This window comes from Struthio camelus, chromosome W, assembly GCF_040807025.1.
Source record: "Struthio camelus isolate bStrCam1 chromosome W, bStrCam1.hap1, whole genome shotgun sequence".
Taxonomy (NCBI): domain Eukaryota; kingdom Metazoa; phylum Chordata; class Aves; order Struthioniformes; family Struthionidae; genus Struthio; species Struthio camelus.
The window spans coordinates 42,069,104-42,084,816 of record NC_090981.1 but is presented as its reverse complement, the minus strand read 5'-3'; the positions used below and the strand labels follow the sequence as shown (position 1 = coordinate 42,084,816).

Sequence of the window (15,713 nt, the reverse complement as noted above, 5' to 3'; positions counted from 1 at the left end):
TGAAAATTGATTCACTTTATTTGAACAACGTTCAGCTGAACAAAGAGATAATAAATACAAAAATCTGAGCGGTCTGTCTGGCAAGTTTTAAGTTCCTCACCAGCTTGCGGGGGTCAGTTGTTCAGTGGTTGAACATGCCAGAGATCTTGCGACCTTGTTGAAACTGCACTGATTTTGTGGGAGCCTGTGTCCATCGCTTTGTCTCAGACGCCACTTAGACAAGTAGAACTGCATTAATACAGCCATCGTTTTCTGGATTGTTTGTTACTTGTGCATATTTCCCTGAAGACAAAAGGGAGTTAAATGTCTACAAAAGCTTGAAGTACTTTGCACATAATCTAAATCAGAATTTTCCATGTTTGCATGTTTAATCCACAAGTCTGTTTTGAAGTCTAGGAAACTCCTGTTCCAAGAGGAAATACATTTTGAAATCTAAATTCAGTTTCTGCTGAGCTGGAAACAAGATTTTCAAAATATTTTTCCTTCAGGCTGTTCTGTAAATGTATCACTTCAAGTTCTGAGTACATTTAAAAACAAACAAACAAACAAAACCCGATACTCCCACAAGTTCTTTTAATGGGGAGGCTGGCTTGGACTATAGCCCAAGTCAGCCTGATCCTGTGAAGACACTCCTAGTCAGAAGTTCCACCAAAAACGCAACGTGACTATTTACAGTTTGTGTGGTTAGGTCATTATAGACTTGTAGCACTGGTTAATACAAGACATAGCCTAATAAGTGAAGCCATTTTTCTGAACTTTACCTAATTTGATGTTGAAAATGTGAATCAGAAGCCTAAGATTAGAACTTGCAGCTTGCGTTTTTATAGCTGTCTAGCAGTTGCTTCTGCTACAGCCCCAAACTAACATTTAAGAATGGATTAATGCTGACAATTTATAGGATGCAGACTTAAATCTCTATTGCCTCGTGTACTCTTAAAATTTTAAGACTAGTTCTGCAGTACAGCTAGCTTGGCTACTTACCCCAGATTACTTTGCCTCCTTGGGTCACGAGGCCAAGCTCACTCACATTCACCTCAATGACGGTACCTTTGGTAATTACACCCAGTGTTGTATACAAAGGAGAAGAAGGATTCTTCTTTACACCAAGGATAGGTAGGCAAAAAGTAGCTTTAAGTTCAGGATGTGTCACATGTGCCTTCTTGAAACGTAAGCCCTATTGCATAAGGAGCGTTGGAACAAGTTAATATTTACTTTAAGTTCTTGCGATTAATTTAACATTTTTAGCATTACATCCTCAGTTTCATGCATTTTAAGAGACTAGAAATAATGAAACAACTTAGCATATAAAGTGTAATCTATTATAGACTGCCAGATTTGTTAAAACCTGATTAATGACAAGGTGAGATGAAATTCTTTATGTGTATTTTCAGGGTGCCAATTTTTAATAGTAGTGCAAGAAGAACGCTTGCTACCACAGATGGCTTCTGTCCCATGAAGAAATCAGGACCTAATGGTAAAGCATTTTACAGTCTTACTGGTTTTCAGATTTGAGATTTTGTTTTACTTCATGTAAACCTGAAAAATATCCTTCATGAATTACAATATTAAAGGCCCATCTCTTATAGGACTTTCTATCTAGTGACCTGGAAGCGCTCTGCAAAGGAGACTTTACTACTTAGTACTTCTGGGTCAGTAAAATCTATCAAAGGCCTCTGTGTAAGATAACTATCAAACTAGTAATGGAGTATAATCCAACAGGCAGCCTGCCTAATGCCTTTGTCTTTTCCTGTGGGGAAACAGGAGCAGGTGTTTATAACAAAATTACACTGGCCTGGACAATCGAACTCCTCCTCCTGTGCGCTGCCAGGCAGCTAGAGTCCACACAGGATGGAGGAACAGAAGACGCAGCACTTCCCTACCTACTGGCACTGCTGTGCTCCAAGCTGGGCTCATTAACAAGCCAGAAAGAGAGTGTGTTAGAGAGCCCTAAAACAGGGATCTGGCTTCTGCAATGTACAGAATCACAGCAGCTTGAAAAAGAAAGATGCCATCAACTTTATATGCTATGTCAAAGCGTTTGCCTTACAGACTGTCCCATGCTAATTTGGGAGCTGCTAGCTTTAACGTCCTCTTGTAATTCAGAGGATGCCAGTAAGAGTAGAACTATTTCAATGCAGACAGAGGGATGTGACTGCAGGGGTCCACCCCTGCCCCCAAGCTATTCTAAGTTTAGATTTCTTCAAACATACTAATAAGAATATTCTAAATCGGTAGTTTAACCAAGTGTGTTGTCATAAAAGAAAGCTTCCTCCCCACTGGAGGTCAGAGCAGCAAGTAAACAGAATTACTTAAATAGTCTTTAAGTCTCAAGAACATTACCATCGGTCGAATGAATCGTTCATATTTAGGAGGTTTCCTCGTAAAGCCATCTCCGACAAAACAAACTTTTGTAACCATTCTCTTCCAGGCCTTCTTCTTTCTCTTTCCTGTACGGATCACTTTTAAAACTTCTGTTTCTCCTTGTGCACGGACTTTTGGCACAGGAACCTCCCATTTCCCCTAGAGGGAAAAAAAAAAAAAAATTGCTAGTAGTCTTATATGCATGCAGCATTGGTAAATGAAAGAGGACAAAGAATAAAATAAGAGAAGTTGTAAACTAGACCTCTCATACAACTTATAGCTTCTCAGTTTACATAACGATTAAATTTATGATAGGCAAGATATTGCATATGCTTATTTTGTCCTAGATGGCTAAGTGAGTCATAGTTATAGGTTTTGCACAGTATCAATATTTAGACTTTGCTTACAGGCTGAGAGCCATCTGAGCATCGATGATATAAAGTGGTCATCGTCACGAGCAACAGTAAGTATCTGAATTTATTAACACATTTACTTACAGCTTTTTCTTTTCTCTTCTGTTTGATCATGTTAGAGAGAACTTTAGCTCGGGACTGGCCCTCCCTGTCCAACAGGTATGCTGGTACAGCTCCTTTAGGTGTCTTTTCATCGTTCTTTTCCTTTGTATTTCTCTTTTCATGCATTTTAATGCTGCAAGAAAAGAAAGACTATTTTTTAAAACCCATTCAGTATTGAGAGCAGAAAAAGTACTTTTGTAGATGAGAGATGAAAAACTGTCCTTCCACCTTGAACTTGTGCCTACTCAGAGCTTACTTTAGAGAGATGCATTTGTAATCAAAGCAGTACACGTTGATATTGAAGGATTAATCCTAAATATTTTTCACGGAACACTGGTGATTTCATTTAAAATAACAATTTTGATATCAGAGTGCAGGAAAGCCTTCCAATTTCTGTCAAAACAGAAACATATGATACTTGCTAAGAAATTTCTGAATGGCTTAAACACTGTAACTCTCAAAGCCAAGCACTTTAAGAGGTAATAGCCTTCCTCTCTGAAAAAAAAAAAAAAAATGCTGCTACTCTTCTGAGACTTGAAGGCAGCACTTAAGTTTGAGTGTGGTGTGTGTCTGTAAAGGCACTGAAGTAATCATGTTCTGTTACCTGTGAGGCCGTTTTCAAACGAAACAAAACCACCCCCCCCAAACCTATAATCAAACTCAGCACCTTGCAAGTAGCTGAAGAAAATAACTGACTACGCTTGGAAAACAACACAAACGACACGTGGTGATGGATACTAAATTCATTAGCAATAAACAAATGCTATAATTATTTTTGATTTCAAGGCCTGAACAACAAAGAAAGTTCTGAGAAAAATGTTTTTTTTTTAATCTAAGCTTGAAATTGTAATTTATCCTGGATGATGAGCCTGGCATTCTGCTTGAACATACAGTGTATGTTACATAGAGTGTATGTTATTGTACTTGTTCCTATTAACACAGTTGATGAAAGGCACCAGGCTTTTTTTTTTTCTTCCCTTTTAACAGTAATACAGGAGTCAAGATAAAAACCCTAAACAAATGCATTAATATTTCTGCATTTTTGTCACAAGCACGTTCCAGTAATCATTACTGCTGGTTAACGTGTATCTTCCAGATTGCTTTTAATAACAGAATTATTGTTAAACTGCTAATGGCAGAAACACCCAGAGAGAAAAGAGGAAGATAACCTTATCTTAATTGCGGCAAAAAACCTCTTTCTCCTACAAACGAAACAGTAATTCAAAGTATAACGCATAACCGAAGTAAGAGCCGGTTGAAACCGTATTCGTACCTAATCGCATCCTTCACGTACCAGACCTGAACGCTACCGAAGAGCGGGTGCATACTCACGTCTTTTTCATTTGTATCTTCTCAGCGTGGCGCTGCTTGTGGTAGAGCTTGGCCTTCAGCCCTATCATCTTCTTGGCCTTCCTCGACCGCTCGTGAGCCTCGCGGCCCTCCTTCTTCCTCCTCCGCTCATGGTAGTCCAGGCGGCGGCCGTGCCGCTTGCGGTGCAGCTCGATGTGCTCGTTCTGCGGCTGGGGGCGAGCAGGAGGCGCCGTCAGCAGGTAACGGCGCCCGCCGCCCCCCGGCCCCGGCCCGCGCCCTCCCCCTCGGCGCTCCTGCGGCCCGCTCCGCTCCCGCCCGCCCGCCGGCTCCCTCGGGGCCCCGATTCTCCCCTGCGCCCCGCGCCCCTCACCATGGCGGCGGCCCCTCGCCCTCCGCGGCCGCCTCCAGCAGCCGCCTCGCTCGCTCACGCGCAGCGAAAAGGGCGGACCCGCTGCGAAGCGGCCCCGGCTGGAAACGCTGCCTCGGGACGCCTTGGTTCCGCCTGCAGGAGAAGCGGCTGCCTGCACCCGCCGAGGGCCCCGCGCCGCCGGGAAGCGGGAAAAGGAGCGGCCCGAAGGGCCAGGGCGGCGTTTTCGGCAGCCCCGTTCTCGTTCGGCCGCGGCGAGAGGCCGGAGCTCGGGGCGATGAGCAAGTGGCGGCCGGCCGGAAGAGAGAAGAAGCGTGTCCCGTTCCGTCGGCGCAGAGCACTCTGGGAGTGCGGGCGGCCGCCCTCGCGTCGGGCCGCCTCGTCCCTGCGGCCGCGGCTCCTCCGCGCCGGCCCTGGCGGGAGCGCGCGGCTCCTCCGCGCCGGCCCGTCGCGCCGCCGGTGCGCGTCCGGCAGCGGCGGGGAGAGGCTGGGCGAGGCCGGGAGTACCGGGGCGGCGCCGGCCTGTGCGAGGAGCCGCCGGGGGCCGAGGGGCGGCTCGTGGGTCTCGGGGAGCCGCGCAGGAGCGGAACTCGCAAGTCGCAGCGGGGAGGAGGGCTGCGCTTCCCTCGGCCAGCGGGGCCCTCAAGTAGGTGGTCGCCGGCCAGGATTATTTTTAAAACTCACGCTCCGCGGTGTTGCGTCGCAGCGGCTGGGGTGATGTTTAACAAGTTGTAGCGTTTGCTCTCCGTACCTGCAACAGCTCCCCGACACCGCACCCCACCTCTGAGGTTACAGCCGCTTACAGTTCAGGGATCTGCAGCCAGGACTTTGGAGCCTGTTTGAGCGTGAGTAGGGACTACGCTGTGGGTTTTTTTACTTTTTCTAGTTTTAAACGTCTTTGAGAAATACGTTAGGGTTTGTGGGTGTACGGTTTAGCGGTCGTGGGTGTAGAGTTATGCTGCATTTTTAAGGCCTAATACCATTACTTGTATGGGTCTGGCACTGATTTAACTCACAGAACAATAACCTGAAAAGTGCAATCTGGCTAACCTGAAAAACAATAAGTTTCTTGATTGTTTTATGTGGAAGTAGCATAGTTACCTGCTACTGCTACCTGCTACAGTTACCTGCTACAAAGTGCATAAGCACTTTGCACAATGTTTACTTATTTTGGCAGGGAACATCTTTAGACATGGGAGCCACGATGCTGACTGTTACAAGGAATTTTTCAGTGAATGTGTTGAGGCCGTCAAGTTTGTGCAGTAAGGTAAACTTTGTCCCAAGTCTCGATGCTCTCTCTGTGAACAAAAGCTGTACTTCGTTTACTCCGAATAAACATACTTCTTTTTTAGTCTTGACTTCAAATTCAGTAGGATATCTGAACTAAATATATAACTTATTTCTTGTTATACTCAGGCTTTGCATAAGTCAGAATCTGCAAACTGTACTTGTAATATTTCTGTAAACTTTTTTGGTTACCTGTGATGTTGATTGTTTAGCATTTTTCATTTAAATTTATGTAATTTAAATACTTAGGAACGTTAAAAAATGTAGCTACTGACAAATTTTATTGATGTCGTCATAGATTTCTACTAGACTTTACGAGTATTATTGGGGGTGGACTTGGTTTGAATCTTGGTGCTACTGTCTTCATGCTCCTGTTTCCAAATAGGTGGTGGTTTGAGTTTATGTAAATACCAAACAACAGTATCTGTTCCTGCGGATTTTATTTGTATGTATTTTTCTACAACTGCCAAAAATATATCTACAAAATAGTCCTTTATAGTAATAAAATTTCTCTATGATTTTTTCTTATTAAGCGTATGTGTTTCTGGAAGACAAGGATGAGAGTCATAAGTCTGACACAACAGAGCTGTAGTCAGAGAAACTACAGTTCCCCACCAGGTACGAGTTTAAGTTATTTTCTTATTTTGCTGAATTTAATTTATAGCCTAGTAGTAGTAGCAATCACTCTAAAAATAGGAAAGAATACTTCCTATACTGTATTTTATTACATAGTTTTGGATTTTTGGTTTTTTTTTTTTTTCATTCAAGGACTGAAAAGATGTGTTCTCTATAGCTGCCTTTCTCTCAGTAGGCATATGGTATGAGGCCTTTAGGAAAAAAATTATATATATGTATGTGTACACACTCACTCACACGCACACTCACTCACACGCACACACACACGGATGAGAAATCTACTCAGCTGTCAAGTGTGCAGGAACCTCTGCCTCATTGCCTGAGCATTAATTTGCAATCAGGTAACTGATGATAGGCAGCCCATTGGACATGGGGGAAGGACAGGAATTTCTGATTAAAGAGAATGAAGCTTTAAGTTATCATTACTGTATCTTCTTTGCACATTAGGATTAAAGAGAGATAGAGAAAAAAGATGCCTTGAAAACAAAATTTCAGTTAAAAGGGATTTTTATTGTTTTCTGAACAGCTGCATTGCTGTTCAGTGGAAATCAATTAATAAAGTAGTGTGGGAAGTCAGGACCATTTTTTTCACAACGATTTTGATGAAGAGGGAGGCAGGAAGAAGATACTGATCATAGGTGGGTAACAAACTTCATGTTTATGGATTCAGTGCTGTGTATGTTAGCAAAAGTCTTAATCTGCAATCATGTATCTGAGAAGAAGATTTCCTCTTCTGCATTCCTGCTGGCATTCTAGTCTATGTTGCTGCGTGTTACTGTTTTTATGGAGCTGTCTATGCAATGTCCCTGCATGCTATATTGATGCCTAGTTTCGCTGCGCTGAATACCTCAGCACGTCACGTGAAGGTTCAGTCCATACGTAAGAAGATGTCATGACTTAATCAGGAAGTCTCAAAAAATACTCGTGACAGTTGATTTATTTTAGAGATTGGAGAAAAAAAGGAGTGTTAGTTGGAGTTTTTATAGCTTTTTTTGGTGAGTTTCCAGCCTGCTGCCTTGTTTCTTGTAAGATCGTTGTTTCTCACCATTGCGGTGTTAACCTGTAAGATACCTCCTTAATGTTTTCTGTGATAAAAAGGAATGATTTGTAGATGGTGAAGGAATGTTAGTTTAAATATTGTTGAATTTTGTCTGGCATATCAAAGATAAATTAAAACGGAAGAAAGTATTAGGAAAGTGAGTAACTTAAACAGCATTTAAATGGCTTATTTAAGTAACTGAATTATAGATTAGTTTCATAAACATTTAGCTTGACAACTTATTTTCCAGTTAAATAGTGTGAGAGAGAGGAAATGTCTTTCAATAAAATATGAATTTAAAACTCTTATGCCCCATATTTTCTTAGCTCAGTTTGCATCTTCTTCCCAAGAAACATGCTGCCTATCCCTAGCGTTTAAAGGAAAAATAAGTTTTGAAATTTGTTATCTAATGCCTAGTTCAGCTGAATTGCAGCATCACAATTATCTTGAACTATGGCATGTACTTGGTATCACTTCTGCAGAATAAGATATGGCTGTGCTGATGATACTTTTCTTTGTTGGCTTTGTCCTACTGTTTCTAAATTACATCTCTTTGAAGAGCTTCTCTCTCTCTCTCTCTCTCTCTCTCTTTTTTTTTCCCATAAGACTTGTCAAAAATCCAGCACACACCTGAGAAGTTTGAGGTTATAGGGTTTAGGGATTGCCATGAATTGTGGCTCCATCTGAATCTTTCTTCAGACAGGCTTTTTAGTGTTGTTAAATATATTTAATTTTGTTAAAGTCTGTCATTTCTACATTGAGGTCAGTACGGCAAATCTTTATTTTTATCTTTGTTTTGTTCTTTTTTTTTCCAGGAGATGTTAAATCTCTACGTTCTGTCATCAACCCTCACATATCCAGGTAAGTAATGCTAACTTATTTTTCCTATGTAACAGACGCTCCAGGTAATTGATCTGGCAAAATGTCAAGGGTATTGCAGTGCGCATCTTCTGTTCTAAATTACAGTTAGCGTTTCCTTTCTTCTACCTTTCTGACACTTCAATACAGAACAGTTGTTAACGTTGGAGTTAGTCTCAGGCTTGTAAAATGGGAGTCTTCTGTTTACATCATCAGAACCAGAATTGCCCTCTTAGAGAGAAGATTGAAATCCATGACAGTCATTGAGAGCTGAGTGTCGGGGGAGGAAATGTCTTGGCAACCAGAGCATCACGATGGGCAAAGCTGTACTTCATGTTCCTGGGAGAGCCTTGTTAGACGAGGGCCTGAACATTGAGGAGGAGGTGGTTAGGGACTGAGCTGTCAGAGGAAGGGTGTGGGGATGAAATTCCCTTGGAAGACCGCCTCTGTCCGATAAGCTAATTAGGCTAGGAATAATGGTGAGTGCGGGGGCTGGTCACGAGGCCTTTGCCTATGATGTGCAGAGGCGGTAAAGCAACGTTGGGAGCCTCTCGGCAAGGCGCTTGGGAAAAAGAGACTGGGCTGAACAGAATCAAGGGCAGCTCTGTGGGGGCTTGGGTGCTAGGTCTGGGGTGCAAAAGGAGGTGTGCGAAACTGATTGTTTCAGTCATCGTTGAGGCAGACCAGAGGGTGGAGGGGCTGTTTCTGTGTGGGGCAGATGGGTGCAGAGTGAGGCCAAACTATTACAGAAGTGAAGTATGGAAGCCTGTTCCAAAAGTCTGAACATTACCAATTTAGAGAGAATCCACCATTTCAATACTGTTGTACCTCAGTATCAGAACATTAACTGTATCAGTTATGCAGCAGAGGAGAAATCTTACTCATCTGATGTGCTGTTCTCAGTGAATATGAATGATTTATTCAGATAACAAAATCACAGAATAAAAAGTTAACGACAGTAAAGGAAATGCGTTTGCGTTGTGCAGAATCCGTAACATTGGCATCATGGCCCACATTGATGCAGGGAAAACTACAACGACGGAGAGAATGCTGTATTATTCTGGATACATAAGAACACTTGGAGGTTAGAACTACTTTTTGTATTCCACTAGCTTTGAGAGATTTAACAGTAATATGCAATAATACACAATGTAGTTAGAGGCAGCTCTTAGAATATTTTGCGTAGAAGCCAATTGTTTCAAAGTTGTGCTGCAAGATATTGAAAGTGTAATGCACTTTCCATTGTAGTCTAAGGCGGTTGCACCTCTAGAGACAACAGACTTTTTTTTTTTTTAATTTTAACGCATTATGATTCGTTTAACTCTTAATTAGAGGTTCTCCTGCTTTTATGTATTGTTCATTGGCTATTCTGGCAGAACTGTTTCTCCTGTTCCCTTTTGAAATGTAAAGAAACCAGATTAACAGAAAGTGGCCATTTATTTTGAAAGCTGCAACCCAGAGAAGAATTCCTTGCTAAAACAACTCTCGCAGATCTTTGTAAATGCCATCAGAAGGAGTGAGACTGAGGTGGACTCCATTAATGATTGGCATGGAGAAAATGATAGAATTTAGTTCCTCTGCAGTCTCTCCAGCCCTTGAAAGAGTTCAGTATCAGGATAGACTCAAGATTTGAAAGGGTCGCTCCATTTGTGCTACCTTTCGACCTTTTAAGTTGAGCTCCGTGTTCTCTACTGCGTATGGGAATGTTAGAAGACATTGGGCCTGTGGAGTGGTTGAACTTGGTGGCTTAGTCGTTTGGAAATGTGGGACTGCTTCCCTTCTTATTAAGGGGGAAAAAAAAAGACTCTCACTTAACTTTAACTAACTGTAGCGTTAATTTAACTTAATTAACTTTTAACACATCAGATTCCATACAGTAAATGCAGCTAGGTTTTTTTTTTTAACAGTGTAGGTTGTTCAGAATTTGGGGTTTTGTTTTAATTTTTAAGTTTCTCACAGTGTTACTTCAATTAAAAAGAACAAAAAAGGTTGTTTGAAGTGCTTGTCTTTACGGAGCATTTCTTGTCAAGAAATGGAATCTAGATAAATTACCTGATGCTGTCTTTCTCTGAGTAAGTGATAGTTTTCATAGCTTATACATATACAAAAGGGACAGTATTTTCAAATCTCCCCCATCATCTTTGTTCCAAGACAAGTTCATCTTTTGAATTATTTATTTACTCAACTGTTATCCTAATTTCTGTTCACAGATGTTGATGATGGGGACACAGTGACAGATTTCATGGTACAAGAGCGAGAACGTGGTATTACTATTCAGTCTGCTGCTGTTACTTTTGACTGGAAAGACTATAGAATCAATCTGATTGACACCCCAGGTACTGCATTTTAGGAGTACTCTTGTTATTAGGAGAGAGGAGAGGAGGTGAGGTGATGTAGAACGTAAGGTTTGGTTTTAAAATATGGTGTGATATTTAATTGGTTGAATTGCTGCAATAAATAAGCCTACTGAGCTTTGTTCACTTTTGACTAATTGTTTCCTGGTGCCTAAAGCAAGCTTATTTCTCAAATATTTCCACACTACATTGCTTTCAGTTCTGGGACTGCAATGTAACTATGCTTTGTGTTTCAAAGATTGCTGAGCGTGTTTCTCTGACAGTAAAGACAGAGTTGTTTTTGGCATGGTAAAAAAAAAAAAAAAAAAAAAAAGAATACAACGATCTATTGATGTTGCCTGTTTGATTTATGACAGTGCAAAATGAAAATTGTTTTTCAGGTCATGTGGACTTTACAGTGGAAGTTGAGCGTTGCTTGAGAGTCCTGGATGGAGCAGTAGCTGTGTTTGATGCTTCAGCTGGTGTTGAGGTAAAAACGACTGGTAGAATTTCTTGCGTCTAATGACTTAAAAAACACTGAAATAACAATGATATGGAGGGGTTGCTCTGCATTATCTCTGTTCATGCTTTGATCAAAATTTGCCTGAGGTCAGAAGCTGAGCATTTGATTTTAAGTCCTGTGAGGTACAGAAATTTCCACAGAATAAGGGGCAAATAAGTGGTGTTCCTGTTAAGTACGGGAGCCTAATGTGTGTGGGAGGGTTGTGTGTGTTCTGGTTTTTTTTTTTTTTTTTTTCGTTACAGATTTAGAGTGAGGTGAATACTTCTGATTAGCTCCACTAGTGGAAAGAAATTAAATCTGTTCACTTCTTACTATCAGATTTCATGCAGAAAATGAATCATTTTCAGCCAGAGTTTCTCCCTTCCCACTGATGTATGTTTAGTACATTCTTTTGGGCATCTTGTAGAAAAGGTGGAGGCAGGCTGAAATTTTAGTTTGTAGCATGAGACGCTCAAGTAGTTCTGGAGAAAAGTTACATGTTTCGAAAGCACAGTGTTCCACAGCATGTCCTTTGCTGTGTAGAAAGGGTGAGAGAACTGTTGATCGGTGTTACTTGCGTTGTTTAACGAGCAACATGATATCTCACATTATGGAGTCTATGGTTCAACTGCCAGCACTAATGTTTTTCTTTTGCTTTAGGCCCAAACTCTGACAGTGTGGAGACAAGCAGACAAGCATCAGATACCACGAATTTGCTTTTTAAACAAGATGGACAAAAATGGAGCAAGGTATTGCTTTAATCGTTGTTGAAGACCTTGTAAGATAATGTGTCTAATCAAATTAAGGTATATTCTCTTAAGCAGAGAGTGAGCAAATTACGTTAATGCTTAGTATATGGTGATAATACAGATGCATATTTTTGTGTAGCTAGGGGAGTAATTTTTGCTGTGAATACAAACGGTAAACCTAGTTGACTGTATCATTACATTTTGGGTAACTTTCCATATCTATTGTTTTAATACAGTTTTACATATGCTGTTGAGAGCATCAGACAAAAGTTGAAGACAAAACCTTTGCTTTTACAGGTAAACTTTGAAATTATGCTTATCTGCTTTTCTTTTGAATGGAACTCCTTTCTTAATATACAGTAATTGTCTAAAATTTCTGTTCTCTTTGCAGTGGCCCATTGGGGAAGCCAAGACCTTCAGAGGACTGGTTGATGTTGTGACTAAAGAACGAATTATTTGGAAATCTCCTTCTGGTTTGGATGATGGAAAAAATTTTGAGCAAAAGCCACTGCTGGAGGCTGATGATCCCAACTTGTTCCAAGATGTCCAGGATGCCAGAAATACCTTAATAGAACAAGTAAAGTTCTAAAGTAAATATATTATGTATTTAAAGTTATTATTTAGAATTGTAGGAAAAATAGGCTGGAAGGGACCTCTGGAGGTGTCTAGTCCAATGTCCTGCTCAAAGTGGGTCTAATTTCAAAAGTAGACTAGGTTGCTCAGTTCCTTGTCCGGTCAAGTTTTCAAAGTCTCCAAGGATGGAGATTCTACAGCCTCTCTGGGCAGCGAGTCCAAGTGTTTGACTACCATCATGGTGAACCGTTTTTTCCAACAGGAATTTCCCACGTTGCAATCTGTGATAGTTCCTCTTATCCTTCTCTTGTGCTACTCTGAAAAGAATCTGGCTCCGTTTTCTCTGAAACAGGTTCACTACCACTTCTTCAGATATTAGAAGACAGCACTTACATCCTCCCTTAGCCTTCTCTTCTCCAGGCTGGACAAATGCATCCCTCTTGGCCTCCAGCTGAGCTCCCGCATACTCACCATTTTAGCGGCTTTCCACTGTCCAGTCTCTTTTATTTCTCTTTCCACAGTTTGTCAGTCTCTTTTGTGCTGGGGAATCTAAAACCAAACTCAGTATTCTGCTCTACTCACATGTGCTGAGTACAGGGCACTAATCGTTTCCCTCATCTGTGGGCTATGTTCTTGCTAATACAGCCCAGCATGCAGTTAACTTTCATCACTGCAAGGAGACGCTGCTGACTCATGTCCACTTGTCCACCAGACCTTTGGTCGTCTTCTGCAGAGTTGTTTCCTAGCCAGCTGATCCCCAATCTGTACCGATCTGCAGATTTGTTTTGTCCCAGGTACAACATTCTGTGTATGTCCTTGTAGAACTAATTTCAGATTTCCTTCACTTACTTTCCATCTGTCAAGGACACTTAATGCACATTATAAACCTTAATGCATAGTGGCAAAATTTGCTATTTTGTGCAGTGTTGGACTGCCTGGCTGCACAATAAGTGTGTAAAATAGGAAGTGTTCCCCATGTTATAAATAGTGAACCGGAAGAATACAGACAGGCACTAAATTTATCATTCATTTGGTTAACGTGGCATCTTACACAGTGTTAGAGGCCAGAATACACTTGAGACATTCACGTGAGACCTGGCAGATCTGACCCAGGAACTACAGGATGTGCTTGCCTTTCCGAAGTGGCAGCTAGGAGCCGAATGGAGGGCCCCAGCTGTTGAAAATGGCATTAAATGTTGTGTTACAGGCAGCTGAATGCCACCAAAAACCTTGTTCCAGCTTCATCCAAAAAATCTGTGGGAGAGATGAGACTAGAACAACGTAAATATTTCTTTCACATAGATTGACATACTGTGGAGCTCAGAAAGCGTAATGGAAGCCTAATCTAGGTCTAGAGCCTTAATGAAATTTGCAGAGTTAAGTTTAGAAGGAGTGAAGAGTGAAAGAACAATAGAATAAGTTGCCTGTTGAGCAGGGCAGAACGTTTGAAGTAGTCTGTCCAGATTGTTTTTTCTTCTCTCCTCAGCTTGCTTTTTAACATCTTGCACTACTTTGACTAATTTAGATAACGATATTGCAAAAGTTGGTTTTACTTGAGTGGTTTTAAGCAAGTCTCCTCTCCAAGTAAAATTTTTTTTTTTTTTTGCGTTCTTTGCTTTCATGTTACTTGTAAGAGTGTAAGCATGTGGAGGACAAGAAGGTGATCCGGAGTAGTCAGCATGGATTCACCGAAGAAAAATCATGCTTAACCAACCTCATAGCCTTCTGTGATGGGACAGCTGGCTGGATAGATTCAGGGAGAGCAGTGGATGTCATCTACCAGGACTTTAGTAAAGCTTTTGACCCTGTCTCCCATCACATCCTCATAGGCAAGCTCAGGAAGTGCGGGCTGGATGAGTGGACAGCGAGGTGGATTGAGAACTGGCTGGATGGCAGAGCTCAGAGGGTTGTGGTCAGTGGCACAGAGCCTAGTTGGAGGCCTGGAGCCTAGCGGTGTCCCCCAGGGGTCAGTCCTGGGTCCAGTCTTGTTCAATGTATTCATCGATAACCTAGATGAAGGGACGGAGTGCACCCTCAGCAAGTTTGCTGATGATACAAAACTGGGGGGAGTGGCTGACACACCAGAAGGCTGTGCTGCCATTCAGAGGGACCTGGGCAGGCTGGAGAGATGGTCAGAGAGGAACCTCCTGAAGTTCAACATAGGCAAGTTGCAGGGTCCTGCACCTGGGGAAGGATAACCCCATGCACAGTACAGGCTGGGGGTTGACCTGCTGGAAGGCAGCTCTGCCGAGAAGGACCTGGGTGGGAGTCCTGGTGGACAACGAGTTAACCATGAGCCAGCCGTGTGCCCTTGTGGCCAAGAAGGCCAAGGGTATCCTGGGGTGCATGAGGCAGAGTGTTGCCAGCAGGTCGAGGGAGGTGATTGATCCTGCCCCTCTCCTCAGCCCTGGGGAGGCCTCACCTGGAGTGCTGTGTCCAATTCTGGGCTCCCCAGTACAAGAGAGACATGGCACTCCTGGAGAGGGTCCAGCAGAGAGCTACAAAGATGATGCGGGGACTGGAGCATCTCTCCTATGAGGAAGGCCTGAGGGAGCTGGGCCTGTTCAGTCTGGAGAAGAGGAGACTGAGAGGCGATCTCATCAATGTGTACAAGTATCCGAAGGGGGGGTGTCGAGAGGATGAGGCCAGTCTCTTCTCTGTGGTGCTCAGAGCGACAGGACAAGAGGCAACGGGCAGAAACTGAACCACAGGAAGTTCCATCTAAACCTGAGAAAAAACTTCTTTCCTGGGAGGGTGACAGAGCACTGGACCAGGTTGCCCGGAGAGGTAGTGGAGTCTCCTTCGCTGGAGACATTCAAAACCCGTCTGGATGTGATTCTGGGAAATATGCTCCAGAGGACCCTGCTTGAGCAGGGGGGTTGGACTAGATGATCTCCAGAGGTCCCTTCCAACCTCAGCCATTCTGTGATTCTGTAAAGGCTTCATTCTCCCTCCAGTTAGTTAATTCCTAAATGACTAAGATTGGTGACTTATATGTGAAACTGCTATATGCTAAATAATAAAGCAGAAATATTCTCTTGAAGGTTGCAGATCTGGATGATGAATTTGCTGAACTGGTTCTAGGAGAATATAGTGAAAATTTTGACCTACTACCAGCTGACAAGGTAAATTTTACCTTTAATTAGAAATATTTTTATAGCTGTCATTCTGAGGAGCAGGGT

At 42.4% G+C, this 15,713-nt stretch overlaps 2 protein-coding genes across 6 annotated transcripts in view; one reads left to right on the top strand and one right to left on the bottom strand.

Moving 5' to 3' along the window:
* On the bottom strand, positions 1-4,830 carry LOC138064126 (ribosome biogenesis protein NSA2 homolog). The gene is made up of 6 exons (XM_068925304.1): positions 4,558-4,830; positions 4,209-4,396; positions 2,859-3,009; positions 2,341-2,520; positions 982-1,174; positions 1-282 (listed from the first exon to the last, which is right to left on the bottom strand). The coding sequence occupies exons 1-6, from the start codon at positions 4,558-4,560 to the stop codon at positions 215-217; spliced, it is 783 nt and encodes a 260-aa protein (XP_068781405.1). The 5' UTR covers positions 4,561-4,830; the 3' UTR covers positions 1-214.
* The window catches only part of LOC104152932 (GTP dependent ribosome recycling factor mitochondrial 2), a 19,417-nt gene continuing 8,036 nt past the window's right edge, over positions 4,333-15,713 (top strand). For 2 of the 5 annotated variants that reach the window (XM_009688524.2, XM_068925285.1), the window contains exons 1-12: positions 4,349-4,426; positions 5,315-5,399; positions 5,732-5,821; positions 6,375-6,459; positions 8,332-8,377; positions 9,361-9,458; positions 10,585-10,710; positions 11,109-11,197; positions 11,870-11,958; positions 12,195-12,255; positions 12,350-12,535; positions 15,576-15,656. In XM_009688524.2, the coding sequence (XP_009686819.2) occupies positions 4,380-4,426; positions 5,315-5,399; positions 5,732-5,821; positions 6,375-6,459; positions 8,332-8,377; positions 9,361-9,458; positions 10,585-10,710; positions 11,109-11,197; positions 11,870-11,958; positions 12,195-12,255; positions 12,350-12,535; positions 15,576-15,656 (1,083 nt within the window). In that variant the 5' untranslated portion in view covers positions 4,349-4,379. Of the gene's footprint in view, positions 4,427-5,091; positions 5,201-5,314; positions 5,400-5,731; positions 5,822-6,374; positions 6,460-8,331; positions 8,378-9,360; positions 9,459-10,584; positions 10,711-11,108; positions 11,198-11,869; positions 11,959-12,194; positions 12,256-12,349; positions 12,536-15,575; positions 15,657-15,713 lie in introns of those variants that run through there. The other 3 variants (XM_009688525.2, XM_009688526.2, XM_068925286.1) reach the window with 3 other exon arrangements.